The sequence below is a fragment of the Aethalodelphis obliquidens genome, unplaced genomic scaffold (genome assembly GCF_003676395.1).
Source record: "Aethalodelphis obliquidens isolate GAN/ISIS:26980383/991018 unplaced genomic scaffold, ASM367639v1 scaffold31, whole genome shotgun sequence".
In the NCBI taxonomy this organism is placed as follows: Eukaryota; Metazoa; Chordata; class Mammalia; order Artiodactyla; family Delphinidae; genus Aethalodelphis; species Aethalodelphis obliquidens.
In genome coordinates this window covers 4,972,146-4,990,673 of record NW_020837975.1, presented here as the reverse complement: position 1 = coordinate 4,990,673, position 18,528 = coordinate 4,972,146, and the positions used below count along the sequence as shown (strand labels likewise).

Here is an 18,528-nt window from a genome sequence, read left to right as displayed (position 1 = left end):
ATAAATAAAACTATTCTTTGCAAGAATTGTAACTTGAGTGTAAAAAGTTCAGTAAAATGGACACTGTTGGATACTGGAAGAGATAAATCTTATCGCAGTTTCTTTTGATGTTTGACTCGTTTTGTTTAAATTGCTAAGATTACTTTATAGATTGATAGGAGGAAATAGACAAAAGCTTTGGGATATCAAAGAATTTATATGCTTTTAGGGACTGTTTCTTGTCTGGCTCGTTCCACTGTGGTGCTAATCTGAGCAGAGGACCCTCTTTGAAGTCAAAGAGTTTCAGATTTAGATCAGCTTCACTCAGTGCCAGATCCTGAAAGGAAAGAGGTCCTAGAATACAGATAGCCATCAAATTAAAACATCAATGCTTGAAAGATATTAGTTCCAAGTCTGGCCTTACTGTCCTTTGATATGAAAATGAACTGGAACAGCTAGCTTAGGCTGAGCTAAATTCAGGTATAAGGTATGTTTGATGTTTCTTTCTCATAGATAGAATCTTAAAGTTCTGAATCTGCTTTTATTAGTATAATGGCTATATTTTAATTTCAGATATGGTTGAAAAATATTATTTCACATTATAATCATGGTCCTAGACAGGATGGGTGTCTCCCTGAATGTTGCTCCCATGGCTCTTTGATCAATGTGTATATTGTCTGAGACACTTTTTCCCCTTGGGAAAACCTGAATATCAGAAAATTAATCTATGGAGTTGTATTTGGGTTCCCAATATCTTTTGCCTTCATTATAATTTACAGTTTTCTCCTAGTGAGTTATCATGGTGTTCCATATGGAAATTTGGGATGGCCATTACATCAAAACCTCATACATTTTGCCCCTCAATGATGATTGTCTGAAGCTCTGTGCGGGCTCCAGTGGTGTCACTGTCCTGGCCTGAAACCTAGCTGGACACATGGATTGGTTAGGGAATCAGTTGGGAGCTTTTAGATATTTTATGAACTTTTATAGTTGATGTTTTATTTATAAACTCTTATTCTTTTAAGGCATCATAACATTTCCAAGTATATCACACTGAAAACTTGGTGGTTACAAACCTCTATGTGACTTTCCCCATTTCTGCTGATCCTTACATAATCTGGGAACAGAATGAAATGTACCTCTATGAGCAAAAATGGTCAATCTGAGTTCAAAAAAATCACTCATTTGTAAAATAAATATGTATTGAGTGCTCATTATGTACAAGTTTCAAAGTTGTGAAGATGCTGAAACAAATAAAATTGCAAAAAATGCCTGCTAAAAGAACATTTATATTCTATAGTGAAAGAGAAACAGTCCACGACCCTCCCCCTCACCAATAAGTAAATTTTCTTGTATGTTAGAAGATCATAAGTATAGAGAAAAGTATAGCAGGGTAAGAGGTGGTTGTCACCAACTTATGTTGGGTGGCGGAGATAGGTTTCTTTGAAAGGGTGACATCCAAGGAGGTGATGCTTCTTGAGAGAGTATGGTCAGGCCCTTCCTCAGGGTCTTGTTGTTTATGTAATTTGAGGTCCTGCCATTTACCTGTACTTAAAGTGTAACCATGAGTTCAAATCCCTGATTCTCAAGGCAAATAGTACAGTTTGTTTTGAGATCTCATAGGTCTTTATTACTAGAGCCTGTGGTGAATTTTGTGTGTCAGTGATGGGGATGGTGGTGAGGAGAGTGGTGGGAAATATTTTCTGAAGGGGAAGGGTGTGTTCTTGCTATCCCCACCTTCACACCCAAGATTTATGTTACAATATCTAGCACTGCCTATAAATAGAATTAGCTCTGATAAACTTACATACAAAATGCAATTTCCTTTTTTTTTTTTTTTGCGGTACGCGGGCCTCTCACTGTTGTGGCCTCTCCTGTTGCAGAGCACAGGCTCCGGACGCACAGGCTCAGCGTCCATGGCTCACAGGCCCAGCCGCTCCGTGGCATGTGGGATCTTCCCGGACCAGGGCACGAACCCGTGTCCCCTGCATCGGCAGGCGGACTCTCAACCACTGCGCCACCAGGGAAGCCCCAATTTCCTTTTTTAAACCTAAACTTTGCCCTGTACCTGTTATGTAGTGAATATTTAACAGATATTTATGGAAAGATGACTAAAAACATAGATTGCAAATTGGAGAGATATAGTAGTTATCACTGAATTTTTTGCTGGATTCAACGTCAGGCTGGTCGGTTCTACCTTGTATGACTAGCTAATGGTGATTCCAGCCTGTAATATTACAGCCTATTCTTATTATTTAAGTTATAATTACAGTGACTAGAGTGATCTGTAATTTTAAGCCAAGGAAGGGAAACAAATGAATTTGCTTTCATACCTGGAAGCCTTGACATACTAAAAAAGAAATATGCTCCAAATTTGGATATTGTTAGGAGAACCTAAAAGAAATATACTGAACACAGAAAGTATCTCTTATGGCAACAAGAATGATGTTTGGACTGAGAAGGAAAGGCTACATATGTCTTAGAGATGCATAGAGCCCAAGATAGATGAAGAACTAGAAAGGACAACTAGTTGCTCTAAATAAGTTCATATCTCCTGGTCTAGATAAATCGTATCTCAAAAAACAGATGAAATTTCTAATTTTATTGCAAAAGAAGTATTGTAAATGATGGGAAAGAGGAGATTTACCAGAAAAAAGAAGCAAGCTGTTTTTTAACACAAACAATGGAAGGTAAATTCTGAAAATTATGGCAAATTCTTAGGTTGTGAATGTTTACCAAAACAGTTATAACTGGAAGTCAGACATTTTCTTCAGCAAAAGACATTTATTGAATTCTTTCCAGCTTCTAGCTTTTGTGATGTCTTTCATGATATCTTGAACAAGGAGAGATATTTGAGAAGTAGTGATATATTTCTGTGAATGCTTAATCCAAAGCATCCTCGAGATCACTGTCTATCTCATCACCTTATTTTAATTTTATGCATATTATTATCTCTCTATGGCTTTTCTTTTGCTTTCTTATTTATTTGTTTGTTTATTGTTTGTTTCAGTTCATTAAGATGTAAGCTCTAGAGAGTAAAGGCTTTGTGTGTTTGTTTACTGCTGAATCACCAATACTTAGAGCAATGCATGTCACAAAGTAGATACTCAATAATATTTTGTTGAGTGAATCTATTAGTTGAACTGCCGTATCCAAATAAATTTACAAGATGGATTGATGCCCACCAGGTTGGCAGAATGCAGTAGGCAAGAGCTCCCTATCCTTGTATGTGACTTGAATGAAGATAAAGATGATATGCCTAAAAAATGGTTCATGAAATAATATAAAATTATTATCTTTGCAGTTTACAATGACTGACAAATCTAATCAGTGAAATTGGATAGAGATAATACCTAAAGTACTATTTTTGGATCTAGAAGGAAAAAAGCATAACTACAGGATAGAGGTTAATTTCAACAAATGTTAAGAAAAAGACGAAAGGATTAGGAATTTTAGGTAATAGCATACACAATGTGATCCAACAATATAAAATGACCTCAACTTCATTCTGTGTATTCTAAACACACCACAAAAACCAAGGAGGCAATGCCAATGAGTATCATCTTCACTGTATTAATTGAGTTTATTGTCAATATCACGTCAGTGATGATGATATTCTACTTTGTGTTAAAAATACATCTAGATAAACACACCTTTAAAAAATTTATATATAATAGTGTGTTAATCCCAGATTCTTAATTTATCCTTCTCCCCACATTTCCACTTTGGTAACCATAAATTTTTATTTTTTATTTGTTTTTAGAAGAAATGTAAATGTTCTTTTATTTTATTTTTAATTTTTTTTTTTATTTTTTGACTATGTAGGGTCTTCACTGCTGCGTGTGGGCTTTCTCTAGTTGTGGCCAGTGGGGGCTACTCTTCGTTGCAGGGTGCGGGCTTCTCATTGCAGTGGCTTCTTTTGTTGCATTGCATGGGCTCTAGGCACGTGGGCTTCAGTAGCTGTGGCAAGTGGGCTCGTAACTATGGCTCATTGGCTCTAAAGTGCAGGCTCAGTAGCTGTGGCACACGGGTTTAGTTGCTCCGTGGCATGTGGAATCCTCCTGGACCAGGGCTCAAACCCGTGTCCCCTGCACTGGCAGGCAGATTCTTAACCACTGCGCCATCAGGGAAGTCCCCATAAATCTTTTTTTGAAGTCTGTGAGTCTGTTTTATAAATACGTTCATTTGTATCATTTTTTTACACATTGTAGATCAACTATAATCTAATATAAAATAAAAATTAAATTAAAAATATTTAAAGGAATATTGACAGAGGAAAGGGATAGTGAAATTCTTCAGCTGAGGATCAGTAAGGAAGGGGTAGGTGGAAACAGCAGTATAACTATCACACAGAAGAGAGCTTTTAGTTCAAGCAGGGAAAAAGAGGACCAAAGTCCTATAGGAGTAAGTTAGCAGGAAACATATTTTGGCTCAATATAAAGGGGAATTTTGTACCAATTCTAACAATTAGACCTAAATGTGCTGCCTTGGGAGGTAGGCAATTGTTCATGGTGTGCCTGAACAGAGAATCAGAGAGATTGATGACTTGGATGAGGGGGTTGAAACAGATTGCCTTCAATATCACTTCTAATTCTAAGATTGTATGGCATTACATTTATAATAAGATATTGCTCTGTAGAGGCTTCGTCAACTATATTCTTTAGGACAGCTGTGGATAGGAGAACAAGCATTATAAATGATTACGCATCCTGAAAGGAGAGGCAAGAGCATATGGCAGGTAAAGCACAGTTGTTGAGCTGGAGCACCCTTGTCCAAATCCCAGCTATGATTTAGTAGCTAGTGACCTTGGATAAGTTTCTTAACATCTGTCTGTTTTAGTTTCCATATATAAGGTAAACATAATGTAATACCTACATAATAGGTTTGTTGTGAAAACTAAATGAGATAATACACATTAAGGTTTCAGAAGAGTACCTGGCTTGTAGTGATTGTTATCTATTATTATTGTTGCAACTATTGCTACAGTTAAATATCCACAAACCATTGTGGAGTATTAATAACATATTTTATTCTGCATTATTTGTCTGTTTAGGTATTCCTTGGGAAAAAGTATCTTATAGAGAAGCATGGATATTGGATCCAGATGGACCTAGATTCCAAATCTGTTTGTTTTTTATGGGCTGTGGTCTTAGATGAGTCACCTGAGCTCACCACGTCTTCTTTTCCTAATGACTCTTTAGTTATAAGGATTCTGCAAAATTAAATGAGGCAATGCATGTTATTCACCTAGTCATAGATGTCAGCTCTAATTCCACATGCTGAGATGGCATTTTATTTTAGTGCTTATCCAAATACATTATTTTCTGGAGACCATAGCAGCACTGGATCAATAGAGAGACTTATAATTAATGACTTTAGTCATTAATTATAAAATTACAGAATTCTGCTTCAGTAGGTAAGCTCAAGTCTTGAAGGGACCAGAGACTTTCTTCTTCCAGGTCTGGCATTTTGATTTTTTTCTACTTGAACTTCTTCCTAAGGAATATGAATGTGCCAGCCTCTTACCTTCCTCACACCAGTTGAATGAGGGTACACCAATCCCATCCATAAAATTCAAGGTTTTATTTTACTTGATTACTGTGTCTTCTTCTGTAGATCCTTTGGTCTTCTTTCCAGGGGACGAAGACAGCCTGGAGCTGCATGCCAGTTTCCCACTGGCTCTGGGCGAGTGGGGAAGTTGCCTGAGAACTTTTGAAATGAGAGGAACCTTGAGCTTAGTTAAGCAGCTTGGGACCCAGAACAATATTCAAACTGGGCCTTTGGTTATGTATATGATACTGGTTTCTACAACTTTCTCACGCTCAACCCTCTTTCCCAAATACTTCCCAAAACGGAACTAGATTACTCTGAGTTTTACTTAAAACTCAGAATGTTGGGCTTCCCTGGTGGCGCAGTGGTTGAGAGTCCGCCTGCCGATGCAGGGAACATGGGTTCGTGCCCTGGTCCGGGAGGATACCACATGCCGTGGAGCGGCTAGGCCCGTGAGCCATGGCCGCTGAGCCTGCACGTCCGGAGCCTGTGCTCTGCAATGGGAGAGGCCACAACAGTGAGAGGCCCGCGTACCGCAAAAAAAAAAAAAGAAAACTCAGAATGTTTTATCATTTGATTCATTAACATCACTGTATTAGAAAGTGCAGGAAAGGGTGATGAGGTTTAAAAAAATGAAATTAAGATCAAGAGCACGGCCTTCTAGTTTTTCCATTATGGAGTTAAATTGCTGATATCACTTCTATTCAAAATATACTACTCTCTAAAAATTACTGCTAAATTTTATGTGTTCTGATCATTGTTTTTATGAATGATGCAAGAGAATGTATTGAGTTCAATTAAACTTATTGGCATAATATTTGTTAATTATGACACTATAAAAAAAGAATTGCTTTCCTTTGAGAATCAAGCAAAAATACCCCAAATATTTATACAATAGTATTCTTCTCAGGGTATGCTGCTAATGAGAAATCTATATATAACTTTGTGAAAATGAATGTTTTTAAGTTCTGAAATGATATAACATATACTTGCCTATAATCCCTAGGCTGATATTTTACTGTGATATTTCTTTGCTTCTCATTCTAATAAAATATTAACATGATAAACTAATTTTTTTCTGTCAAAAACAAGTTGTTGAAGCATAATCACTGTTTTCTTCATTTGATAACATGTGGTTTAACTTGGTAGAACTAGTCTAAATTTATGTCACGTTCTTTCCCCTTTTCAACTCCACTCTTGCTTTCTGGTTACCCCCATTCTAGCAATACAAGACCAAGTCCAGCTACAAGGCTTTTGCAGCAATCCCAACAAACACATTGCTTTTGGAACAGAAGGTCAGTGTTGGCTCAGAAGCAGAGGGAATTTTGGTGATGTTTTCTAAAATTGCTTATGTCATTTTTGTTATGTTTTAAAAAAATTCTGTTTTCAAGTTCTGCCTTTACTAAAATAAAATGCTGCTCTTAGTTTAGGATGACGTAGTGAATGCATCTTGGATAGAATCGGAGACATCACTGATTTATTGGTAGAGTCTTGGTAGGAGCCTGGAGTTATCCAAGCTACTAAGCAGCTCTGAGAAACTTGATTCAGATTTGGGTACATCCCTGTCCTTTGGAATTTTAAATGGTTATTAATATTTAAGAGCTTCTGCGTCTATTCACATTGATCAATAGAGTAGAGGTAAAATGGGGTTACGTGTGGGCAACTGGCCACCTTTGAAATTTGATGATTAATAGTGGCTTCCACAGGGTGGAAATATTATAGCCAAACATCCAACTTAGCCTCTTAAATCCCATCACGGTCTGAACATCTTTATCCATTTTCCTCAGCCATTGATCTGACCTCCATGAATGGGAGGGAGGGGTTGAGATCCCTTCCAATGACCCAGCTACTTTCACATGGCTCCAGGGTATTTTTGACTTGCTACTGAGTCATTAACTATAAAATTACAGGATTCTGCTTCATTAGGTAAATTAAATTAAAGCCCCTTGTTTCATAAGTCATTACAAATACTCAAATGAAGCCCCAGTGGAGGATCATATGAGAATTGAAGTGAAATCAATTACCAAGTCTATGACATAATACATTTCTTATGTTATTTTTATGATATTTATTTTGGCAATTTATCTTTGCATGAAGCCCATTTTTTTTCTGTGCAATTATAGTGTTTCAAATAATGTTATAATTTGTCAGAATGTTAATGTTTGCAACCAGGTGGTATTTTGACCACTGGCTTATGAGCCTATATTCTTGTTATTTTAGCATGATCTGGAGAATAAAACTGTTATATATTCTTTTGTCTAAAATGTAGGAATTGTTAGTGGGATATTCTAAGTGGTATATAGGTGAACATTTGTTGGCAGTATCTCTTATATCATGTATCTCTGATAACAAATTCCCAATTATCCACCTGTGGCCCAGAGTCTATGCTCTATATATCTGAATGCCTTGAACTGGAGGTGGGAGGTGAGGGGGCCATCTGTAACTTTTTCTCTAGCTTCTCTTCTGAATTTTGACCTTCTATGGTTCATTGAAAGATGAGATGGGCATAAAACACCAATTTCAGGAGGTTTCAGGAGGCTTCAAGAAGTGACACCTTCACCAGATGCCCCTTATCCTATTTTCTAGAGTTAAATATTATGTGGAGTCGTAGTAGAAGTGTTCCCTCACCATAGACCTTCTCCCCATTTCAGATGGACATTTCCAAAATCTGGTCACAAGTGCCTGCCTTCACAGAAATGGGAGAAGCTCTCCCACTCAGTAGCCAGGAAGAGAGAATAGGGGCTGTTCTGCCACAGTGTCCTTCCCTCGTGCTGGCCAGCTCTCCTCTTCTAATTCAGTGGATTTTAGAGATTATAATCCATTAGTCAGTCATTAAAAATGAGGAATGATTAACTTAATTTCAAATTGCATCACAAACCCATTTCATAAATGTCTATGGTGGTATTGCTTTGCATTGAACCTAATGCAAGTTCATTTGGGAGAGGTTTTGTGTTTTTAATTTTGAATAAAACATACTCTTCAGTAAAATTATTATTTTTATTTTTAGTACCACAACATGTAAATATCATGATATCTAGTTTAAAATATCTAAGTTTAAATATCATGATATCTAATTTAAAATATCTAATAAAATTATCTAGTGTGGATAATGGTCTCTTGGCTAAGATGTTGGTTTTGGACAATAAATATTTGAATTCTTCAAAGGTCACAGGATATAACATGATGTTTGTTTTTCTTTAGAGCCTTTTATAATTCCACTTTTTTTTTTTTTTTTTGCTGGCTTTCCCATGTTATGTATTCCTCAATAAGAGATTTTACTTTGTAAGAATTTTTAAATAACAAAAGTATTATCCCAAGATTTATGAGAGTTTATTTCTATTTTCAGTAATATTTCTTGAATGGTATTGTGCTGTTTCTTTCATGGTTGTTGTTTTTAAAAAATAAATCTGGTAATTTCTATTTTTTTGCCCATCTGTTTATACAATAGAACTCATCCTATGCCATTAAAATCAAAGGGACTTATTTCTGAGTTGAGTGAGTAAATTAAAACTATAATCATCAGAGACTCATCTATTTGGGAGAGGATTAACATTTTGGAATATTTTAAATCACAGAAGCTTTTCTGAGACCCCTTTAATATCTTACAGAACAGCACAATTGGGGGTAGGATGATGGCGCAGTGTCATTACAATATTCTGTTAGGGTCTGTGCTGTGGAACGCCTTGAAGATAGAAAAAGCACATTTACTTTGTCTTAAGATAGATGGACAATTAATTCTCTCCCCCAACCAGATTTTTTAAACCACATTCTGTTTTATAGCATATAGTATAATTAATGAGGAACCAGAATCACTTTAAAAAATAATACTATTTTTAAAAGCAAAATTTTCTCCAAATTGAAATACAGGCATCCCTTCCAATCAGACATTAAGCTTTCATTGAATCCTTGGATTGGTTTCAGTTTTAATCACCCCTTGATGAAGCCCATAATTTTCAAAAGAGTACATTTTGTTGGCAGGGGACATGAGGTTTCTGATACTTCAATTCTGTAATTTATTGTCTGTGTCAAACTTAAATTTATAGCTTATTCCATTTTCTTTCATTTTTTCCCCTATGAACTTTTAGGAGGGAAGAATTTTTAACTAAAGCCTTAACTAAGGCTTTACAGCCATCATATTTTAATGTGTTGGTGTTGGGGTCTTTGACTTAATCTCCTGCCAATAATCATCTTCTCTAAGATTGAGATGAGGATGTAATACAAGTGATTATAAGGCAGGAACAAAATAATCAGATGAACGTGCATTTGTGACTGTCCTTATTACAATATGTTCAACAATATACTGGACTCTGTAGAGGAAATAAGTTTGATATAGACATTATTTTTTAGTCTCAATGTGGGTACTGCTGTCCTTTTCAGCGAATGTTGAAGATCTCTCTCTCTCTTATTGACTAATTTTTCTTCTTAATCATCTGAGTCTGATAGCAATAGGTAAAAAGTTAAAATTAAACTGAAGGGCACATTTTAATATTCTAAATAAATGGATTATTATTTTTATTGAGCAATTGTATTAAGGGAAGGAAAGATGGAGGGATATTTCCTTGAAATCAAATATTGCAAATATATATTGTCTCAGAGTGATTAATTTTTTTCCGTGACAGAATACACTTTTTCCTTGTAAGTAATTTATCTGTTCCTTTCCTCACAATTATTTCTCAGGATAAAATCAAGGCTATGGTTAGGTACTGTTTCTCAACAAATGATATCACTATGCATTTAATTCATAAGCTTAATGTGTTTGAAAGAATTTTAGAGTAGCTCAATTTTATAAATAGCACCTATAAATTATAGGATTAATTATTTAAATGAAAGTTACAGGAGAAAAATTATTTTATTTTTCCTGCTGGAAGGAGGATAAAGAACAACTGTTTTGAAGACAGTAGTAAAAACTGTGCTACAAAAATAGAAAGGTAAAGATTTGAGATATCTTGTCAATTGTCAAATCATTTTATTCTAAGTTGCCAGTTTAATTTTTTAAAACATGAGTTGGTAAACTCCAATCTGATTAAACATATGTCTTTGGGTGAGACTATTTTAGGATCTTTGCATGTTTCAAAAATTTAACAAAATCTGGTTACCGAATTAGCATATGGTCTAGACTAGAGAGACATCTCTTAATTTAGTTTAGTTCAAGAAGTAAATGTGTTCCCAATTTCTTTAACAATGGAAAAGTGCCCAGGACCCAAATCTATACCAACTGGTTCTTCTTGGGCAGTTGTCTACCATGCAACTATTTCTTTTAAGGCACTTAGTAAACCATATTAAAGTATGCATACTGGTTTTTTTTTTTTTTCTACTATAAACTATTTGAGAAAACATAGTCGTTTTTGTTGAACATTCATTGAATGAATTAATTTAGTTTGCACCTGGGTAGGTCTCTTAAATTTCCAATTTTATTCCACACGATTTTAAAGCAATTTTTTGCTCATAGGATTGTAAAAATAAGGGGGCCTCGTATATGGCAATTAGGATGATGATAAGCGTCTTCCTTTAGGGTAGAATAAGCTTCATCAATTCTAATTCCATGGAAAAGATATAAAAGGCCTTCTGCTACAAGGAAAGTAAGTTGGTTTTAGACTTGGTAATTTTTAATGGTTAAATAATACAATCACAATGGCTGCCATACTGAGTACTTTAGCATGTCAGACACTGAGCTAAATGCTTTACTATCCTCACAATTCTGTGAAAATTTTGATGCTCCAAAATGTCAACTAAATTTCCCAAAGCTGCAGGGCTAGTGAGTTGTTGAAATGGACCTTAAGTGGGATCTGATTATCCCCTAGCTTTTCCCTGTTCACCATGCAACAGTGACATCAATTAGCTAAAGTGAAATATTGAGCAAAAGGTGATGTTTTGGATAATTTTTTATTACTTGCTAGAATATATTTAAATCTTCATTAAATTAGAGCAGCAAAAGTTTATTTTTTTATTTATTTTTATTTTTTTAATGAGGAACAGTTAAAGGGGATTGGAAATAGCTTAGTTCTGACAAGACTTGAGTTAGTGAGGGTTTACAAAGCAGCCCAATTTTTTGAGTTATTAAAAGAGAGGTGGTGAATTACAGTAGAGGAGGTGCTGGCTGGGAATCAGGAACACCCTTCTGATATACTTGATTAAACGAAGAAAAAGTCTGGTGGCTTTGCCATTAAGTCTTCAGGAACAGGTTTGAAACTGGCCGTAATGACTTGCCAAAACTCCCTTCCTTCTGTGTGAGAAGAACAGACATTTAACCCCCCAGAGATCTTGGGATTAAAAACACCAAGTAAATTTCCTCAATTCTTGAAATTTTTAAACCAATCATATGATAATAATCTGCTGATAAATATTCCTAGACCTTTAAAGAAGCTGTAATTTTATATATTGGAGGCCACTTTGGCTTACAGCATACATTTCCCCCTTTTCTTCAGATCTGAACGCTATTCAGACCTGAATCTCCAACTAGAGAATCAAAATGAGATTTATTTAGCTGAGAATATCTCCAATCCTACAAATGGTTTTGTATTAATGACTGAAAATCAAGCAAATCTCTTGTTCTCACAGGATTTATTCTACCAAATAGCTGGTCAGATTAACAAAGTATAGCAGTTTTGGGGTTTCTGCCTGAATTGTTTTTTGGGAGGTTAATTTTATCATTATTAAAATACAGTACTCGCCCATTCAATTTTTGAAATCCAATCCAGTTAGATAGTCCAGGCATCACAAAAAGTTTACAAGCCCTTTTAGAGTATCCTCTCTTTGGAAGCAGTTTACTTTCTAACTCTTAGAGTGCAACTAATTCATTCTATTTTCAGATTTTTAGAACTTAATCCTATTTCCAAAGAGAGCAGGTTCTAATCAGTCTGCTGATTCAATATATCTGACTTAACAGTGTTTGCTATTCCATGAGAGATGCTCCTTTTGGATGGGGAACACCTATTACAGTGTGCGGTCATATATTCTCATAAAGACTTTGATTTACAATGCTTGCTCCTAGTTCTTGCCTCTTAATTATAATGTCATGCTGAGCTCAGAAACTATTTTCTTCTAAAAGGAGATTCACTATGTCTCTTTTCAAAAACTGGGCCCCAAAGTTGGTTGTGCTGAGTAAAATATAACCACTTTTAATGAGACTATTTCTAACCATTAGTTAAGAATCTTTAAAAATAGGATTCAGGGCTTCCCTGGTGGCGCAGTGGTTGAGAGTCGGCCTGCCGATGCAGGGGACACGGGTTCGTGCCCCGGTCCAGGAAGATCCCACATGCCGCGGAGCGGCTGGGCCTGTGAGCCATGGCCGCTGAGCCTGAGCGTCCGGAGCCTGTGCTCCGCAACGGGAGAGGCCACAGCAGTGAGAGGCCCGCGTACCGCAAAAAAAAAAAAAAAAAAAAAAAAAGGATTCAAAGCATGTTCCATTTATACCTCACTTGGCTATCAGCCAGTTTGGTAGAAAATATATGTTTTTGAAATAAAATCTTTAATTGGAGAATATTCTGAGAGAACTTCACTCACAATGAATAAATCTAAAGAAACATCAGTACAATCCTGCCAGGCTAAGTTGTCAAAAAGCAATCTACGGTCAGGCTTCACATTAATGGAGATTTAATATATTTTCTTTTAATACATTTTTGTACTACAGAGAAAAAACCTACTTTTTATGGCTGCTAGAAGGAGTGGATCAAGATGATATATTTGACAGAGAACTCCTTGTCAATAAAAAAATCAATTCTAGTGAATTTCAAGGCTATTCAAACTTAGAATAATCCCCCTTCCAAATTTTAATGCAGTTCAAGTATTATCTCCATTTCAAAGTTTCAGCATTACTGACTGAATACTAGTTATCTTCCTTAATTTTCCAAGCATTCTGAGTAGATAGTTTTTTCATTCTTTGAGTAAATTTCAATACTTTAAGTAGCATAATAAAAGTTGTGTTTGCCTATAGTAATTTCCCACGAAGTAACCAAGATAATAACCCTATTTGATTTTGGCTGAAAAAATATTTGCTCATTATATTAACATGGATCACATACTCAGATCTTTGATGGTAAACACATTTAATTGAAATATGGGAAAATAAATTGTTACTTAAAATATTCAGAGTTTAAACTCCTTCTCTAGAGCATTTTACCGAGGCATATTAAGATCATATTCTTTCTATGATTCATTTATTCATTTAACTCCATTTATTTGTCAGTCTGCCCTTTCAAGTCATCCTAAAGATCTTTACTGAAGACATATCATGTGTTCTATCCTGAGACTGCCAAGATAAATACCATAGTTTCCTAATTGTTGTAGGACAAATGGTCCAGTAGAGAGGAGATACAGTTGAAGAGTAATGATGATACAATATGCTTAAGGCATGTATGGAATGATGCAGTGCCCCAAGGAGGGAGGGGCAGATTTTGCCTGGTGCAAACGCCAAAAAATATTATAAAGGAGCTGGATTAGGATTTTTAGGATGAATACGAATTCTAAGTGAGCTGAGGATGGAGGAGGGATAATCTAGGCAAAGTTAATAACGTGTGCTTGGAAGGTCAGCACAAGTTCAAAGAACTCAAGTGATCCACTGTGGTTAAAGAGCAGCATGAAAGTGAGGAGGGGGTAGAAGGTGTTGTTGGAGAGCAAGGAAGAGCTAGACCAAGGTTCTCTCCTAAGGAGTTTGTTGTTAATCCTGGTCACTAATTAATTGTTTTTTTCTTCTTTTTTGTTTTTTTTCCTTTTTTAACTTTGCAAGTATTTTCTCCCAGTCTATGGCTTTTTTTTTTTTTTTGAATATAATTGCTTTACAATGCTGTGTTAGCTTCTGCTCTACAATGAACTGAATCAGCTATATGTACACCTATATCCCCTCCCTCTGGGTCATTAATTTCTGACTTTTTTCTTCTCTATAATGACCGTCATAGTTAGAAGCCATGTGTAGTGTAAAGTCTAAAATTAAAGCCCAATACTACCTGCTTGGCACCTGGTAGAATTGGGAGGGCCTCAGCTGGTCTAATTGCAAGCTCACCTCCCCACTCTGCTCCCCCAGATAAGGTCCCCTAACCCTCCCTATCAAACCAACCAGGTGCAGTGCCTACTTATTCAAACAAGCCGACCACACCCTTCTAAGGAAGCAGGGATGCCTCACTCTCTTGATCCTACAAAACCTGCCTTCCACAGTCCCTGTTTTTCACTGTTCCCCGAGCACAGCTCTTATGTGGCCCTGATGGAATGCACAGTTTCTTCCCCTGGGCCGTGACCACCTCTGATTATTAAACTGCTGTTGATTTCACTTGTCCAGTGTCAGGTGTCATGTATTCGGCCATCCCCATCACCACAGAGTGGGAAGCCCTTCCCCTCCCCACCAACAGGGTAAATAGGAGGTGATTAGAACACCATGTCAAGGAAAAATTAAGCTGTCTGAACACCAGCAAGGAGTTATCTTTACGACATCTTCTGTTCCCTGCTATCCATTACTCATGATTAATCAAAAATATAGAGGATGGGCTTCCCTGGTGGCGCAGTGGTTGAGAGTCCGCCTGCCGATGCAGGGGACATGGCTTCGTGCCCCAGTCCGGGAGGATCCCACATGCCGCGGAGCGGCTGGGCCTGTGAGCCATGGCCGCTGAGCCTGCGCGTCCGGAACCCGTGTTCCGCAACGGGAGAGGCCACAACAGTGAGAGGCCCGCGTACTGCAAAAAAAAGAAAAAAATATATAGAGGATGGAGGAGGAGAGGAAAAGAGATTTTTTTTTTTATGGTAGGAAAGAGGCAGTCTCAAGGGTTTCTATTAGGTTATCATAGCCAATATTTTATATTTTATTTAATGCAGAGAAATAGATTTTGCAAAAATGATTTTCAGACAGTATTTTCCTTTGTGAGTTATTGAAATAAGGGGGATAGCTTAACATAATAAATGTTTATTTCCTCCCCACAACACAGTGAGGTATAGCTCAACTTGGCCATTCAGTATGGCTCTCTGTCGGTGACTCAGCGATGTAGACTATTTCCATTTTGCATCTTAGGTATATCCTAATAAAAACATTTGGTTGTATCAGGCAAAATAGAGATTAAGACACAAAGCACTATTAGGGATATAGAGGGTTACTTCATAATGACAAATCTTTAATTCATGAGGAAGGTATACTTCTTCTAATTATGAATGTAGCTAATAAAATGGTTTCAAACTACATTGAGAAAAATTGCTAAGATCACAGGGAGAAATTAACAGACTCACTACAATTCTGTGAGATTTTATGGTGACTTTCAATTAATTGATGATTTTCAATTATTAATAGAATAAAGAAAAAGAAAGAAAGTAGTAAAACTAAGATGATTTGAAAAAAATGAAAAATCGTGATCTGATAGATACATACACACACACACACACACACACACACAGCTCTGCAGCCAACAGTTAGAGAATAGATGTTTTCTTTAGCATAAATGGAATATTTACAGTTCTCTAATTGTAACTGGAATATTTACAATTAGAGAATAGATGTTTTCTTTAACATAAATGGAATATTTACAAAAAACTAATCATGTCTTATACCATAAATCTCACACTGCATAAGAAATGGCTATTTTGAAAAGTTCTATGGTTATAACTAAATAAATAGGTAATTTAAAAATTGGGGGAAAAAAACCCTTATATTTTAAAAAAATTAGAAAGAAAAACTACCTTAATGGAAATACCTAAAAATGTATTTAGAATTGAATGACAGTGACCATACAACATATCACAACTTGTAGAATGCAACAAAAGGGATTCTTTGAGGGAAAATAGGATAAATCCAAAGAACGTAGAAGGAAATAAATAGTAAAGATATGAACAGAAACTACTGAAATGGAATGTGAGTATGCCAAAGAAGATCAAAGCCAAAAGTTAGTCCAATTAAGAGATTAGAAATGGATAATTCTACATGGAACTTGATTAAGAAAAAAGCAGGTGGACACAAATAATTATTAGAAATGATGAAGGGGAAGGACCAAGATGGCAACACAGGCAACTTCTGAACTTCTCTCCTCCTAGGGACACATTGAATATAAAGCTGCACATGGAGAAATTCCCTCTGAGAGAAATCCAGAAACCAGCTGAGTGACTCCAGCATCTCAAATTAATAAGAAAATACCCATACGAAACCTGGCAGGAATGGCTGAGATACATTCTTGCCATCAACCCCATCCCTGGCACAGTGCCAAACAATTGGGAGGGAAACCCCAGCTCCCAACTTTGCCCTGAGGTCTTAGGCTGTACATCTAATGTCCCAGCTTTTAAGGCTCCCACCCAAGGGACAAGCCCCCAAAATACCTAGCTACAAAAGCCAATGGGGCTTGTGCCCACAAGAACTACAAGACTCCTTATATTGGAGATACTACTTCCACAGGAGAAAGTAGGTAGTTGTGGGCAATGCCTCCAGGTCAGAGAATAGCTCATCAAATGTTTCAAAGACATTTCTCCTTGGAAACATTGAGACATACAGGGCTTTCTTTGAATTCAGAATTTACTACATGTATATTTGACTAAAATCCTCACATGAGAACTATTTCATTTATTATCACTAGGCACTAGACGAGCCAGCCAAGACAGAGAGCATCTCCAAGGACAACACATTAGATCCACCTCTGGAGGTAATGGCTTCAGATCACCTCTGCTTTTGAAATGCAATCCCGAAACTCATTGCTAACCCAGTACCTGGTTTCAATTCTTCCAGTTGTGTTTCCCTGAACAGCTCAGGCAGCAAACTGAAGAGCTCTGTGCTACCATTGATAAGGTCTTACAGGATTCCTTGTCTATGGTAATGCCTTAGACTAGACCGTGCAATTCAAACCTTTGCTTTGCTTCACTTCATTTCCCTTTGCTTGGCTAGGATGGATGCATCATAAGCTTGTCCTTTTTTTTTTTTTTTTTCTAGCATTCTTCTGATTCTCCTTCAAGTTCCATACAGACATTTTTGGGTTCTGACACAATGAAAGTATGTATGTATTTAATATAATTTACTGAACCATAATATAGTAATATTAATGATTTTTAAACTGCAGGTCAAGGCCCAGTAGTGATTTGGGAAATCAGTGGATAGCAACTAGCATTGTGGTTTTTTTGTTTTTTTATTTGTTGTTAGCAAACAGCATATTAAAATAGAATAATAAGAATGTAAACTATCAATCAGACTGTATTATTCCAAGCAGTGAGTAGGTATTGTTGACATTTATTTCAATTCGTTTACATGTACAGGTATAGGCATGTGTATATAGATTGCAGTAAGATCTATTTCTAACTGTAGGTCAAGTTCAAAACAGTTTGAAAGCCAGAGTATTAGACTGTGTTGTTATATGTTGGCATTTAGGATATAGAAATGTATGTAGAATTTGTGACTTATTCTCATCCCAAACTATAGCTTCAGTCCTTATGTAATTCAGAGCTCTTACACTTGTAGAAACTGAAAATGAGGTAGACTAAAGTAGTGTTAGTCTTAGAGCTTTAACACTGGTATTATTTCTGGAATTCTTTTCTTTTGGTTAACTGAATTTATTTCATTGTTCGTTGACTCAGAGGGACAGAATCCTGGATATTTTAGATAATTTGAGGACTACTAAAGCATTGTTATAATTGAATATTTAAGTACTCCCTTCTTATCATGTAGCCTTTTTCATTTGTTGGGATAAAATATTACATTTCTCCAAGTTATTTTTTTTTTTGAATGCTTTGTACAGATCTACTTACCCAAATTTCAAAATGATTGTGGTTTTTCTTTTATTGATAATTGTTAGTTGTTTTTGGTCAGTTTTATTTTCTCTCTTGGGATTAGTATAAATACTTTTTGCATATTCTTTTTCAAAACTGGACATTGTATGTATCAAGTAGATTTTATTGTATTTTATTTATTTAAAATTTTTATTACAGTTGATTTACAAAGTTGTGTTTCTTTAAACACAGATTTTAAATGTACAGATTTTAAAATGTACACATTTTAAAATGTAGATTTTAAATGTACAGAATTGCCTATAACTAAAACAGTATTTCTAA

The 18,528-nt window shown here is 36.0% G+C and overlaps 1 protein-coding gene across 2 annotated transcripts in view; it reads left to right on the top strand.

The window, feature by feature from the left end:
• The window catches only part of MLIP (muscular LMNA interacting protein), a 290,750-nt gene that overhangs the window by 155,453 nt on the left and 116,769 nt on the right, over positions 1-18,528 (top strand). For both annotated transcript variants that reach the window (XM_027126891.1, XM_027126892.1), the window contains 4 exons: positions 6,753-6,824; positions 17,067-17,132; positions 17,216-17,299; positions 17,417-17,476. In XM_027126891.1, the coding sequence (XP_026982692.1) occupies positions 6,753-6,824; positions 17,067-17,132; positions 17,216-17,299; positions 17,417-17,476 (282 nt within the window). The remainder of the gene's footprint in view (positions 1-6,752; positions 6,825-17,066; positions 17,133-17,215; positions 17,300-17,416; positions 17,477-18,528) is intronic.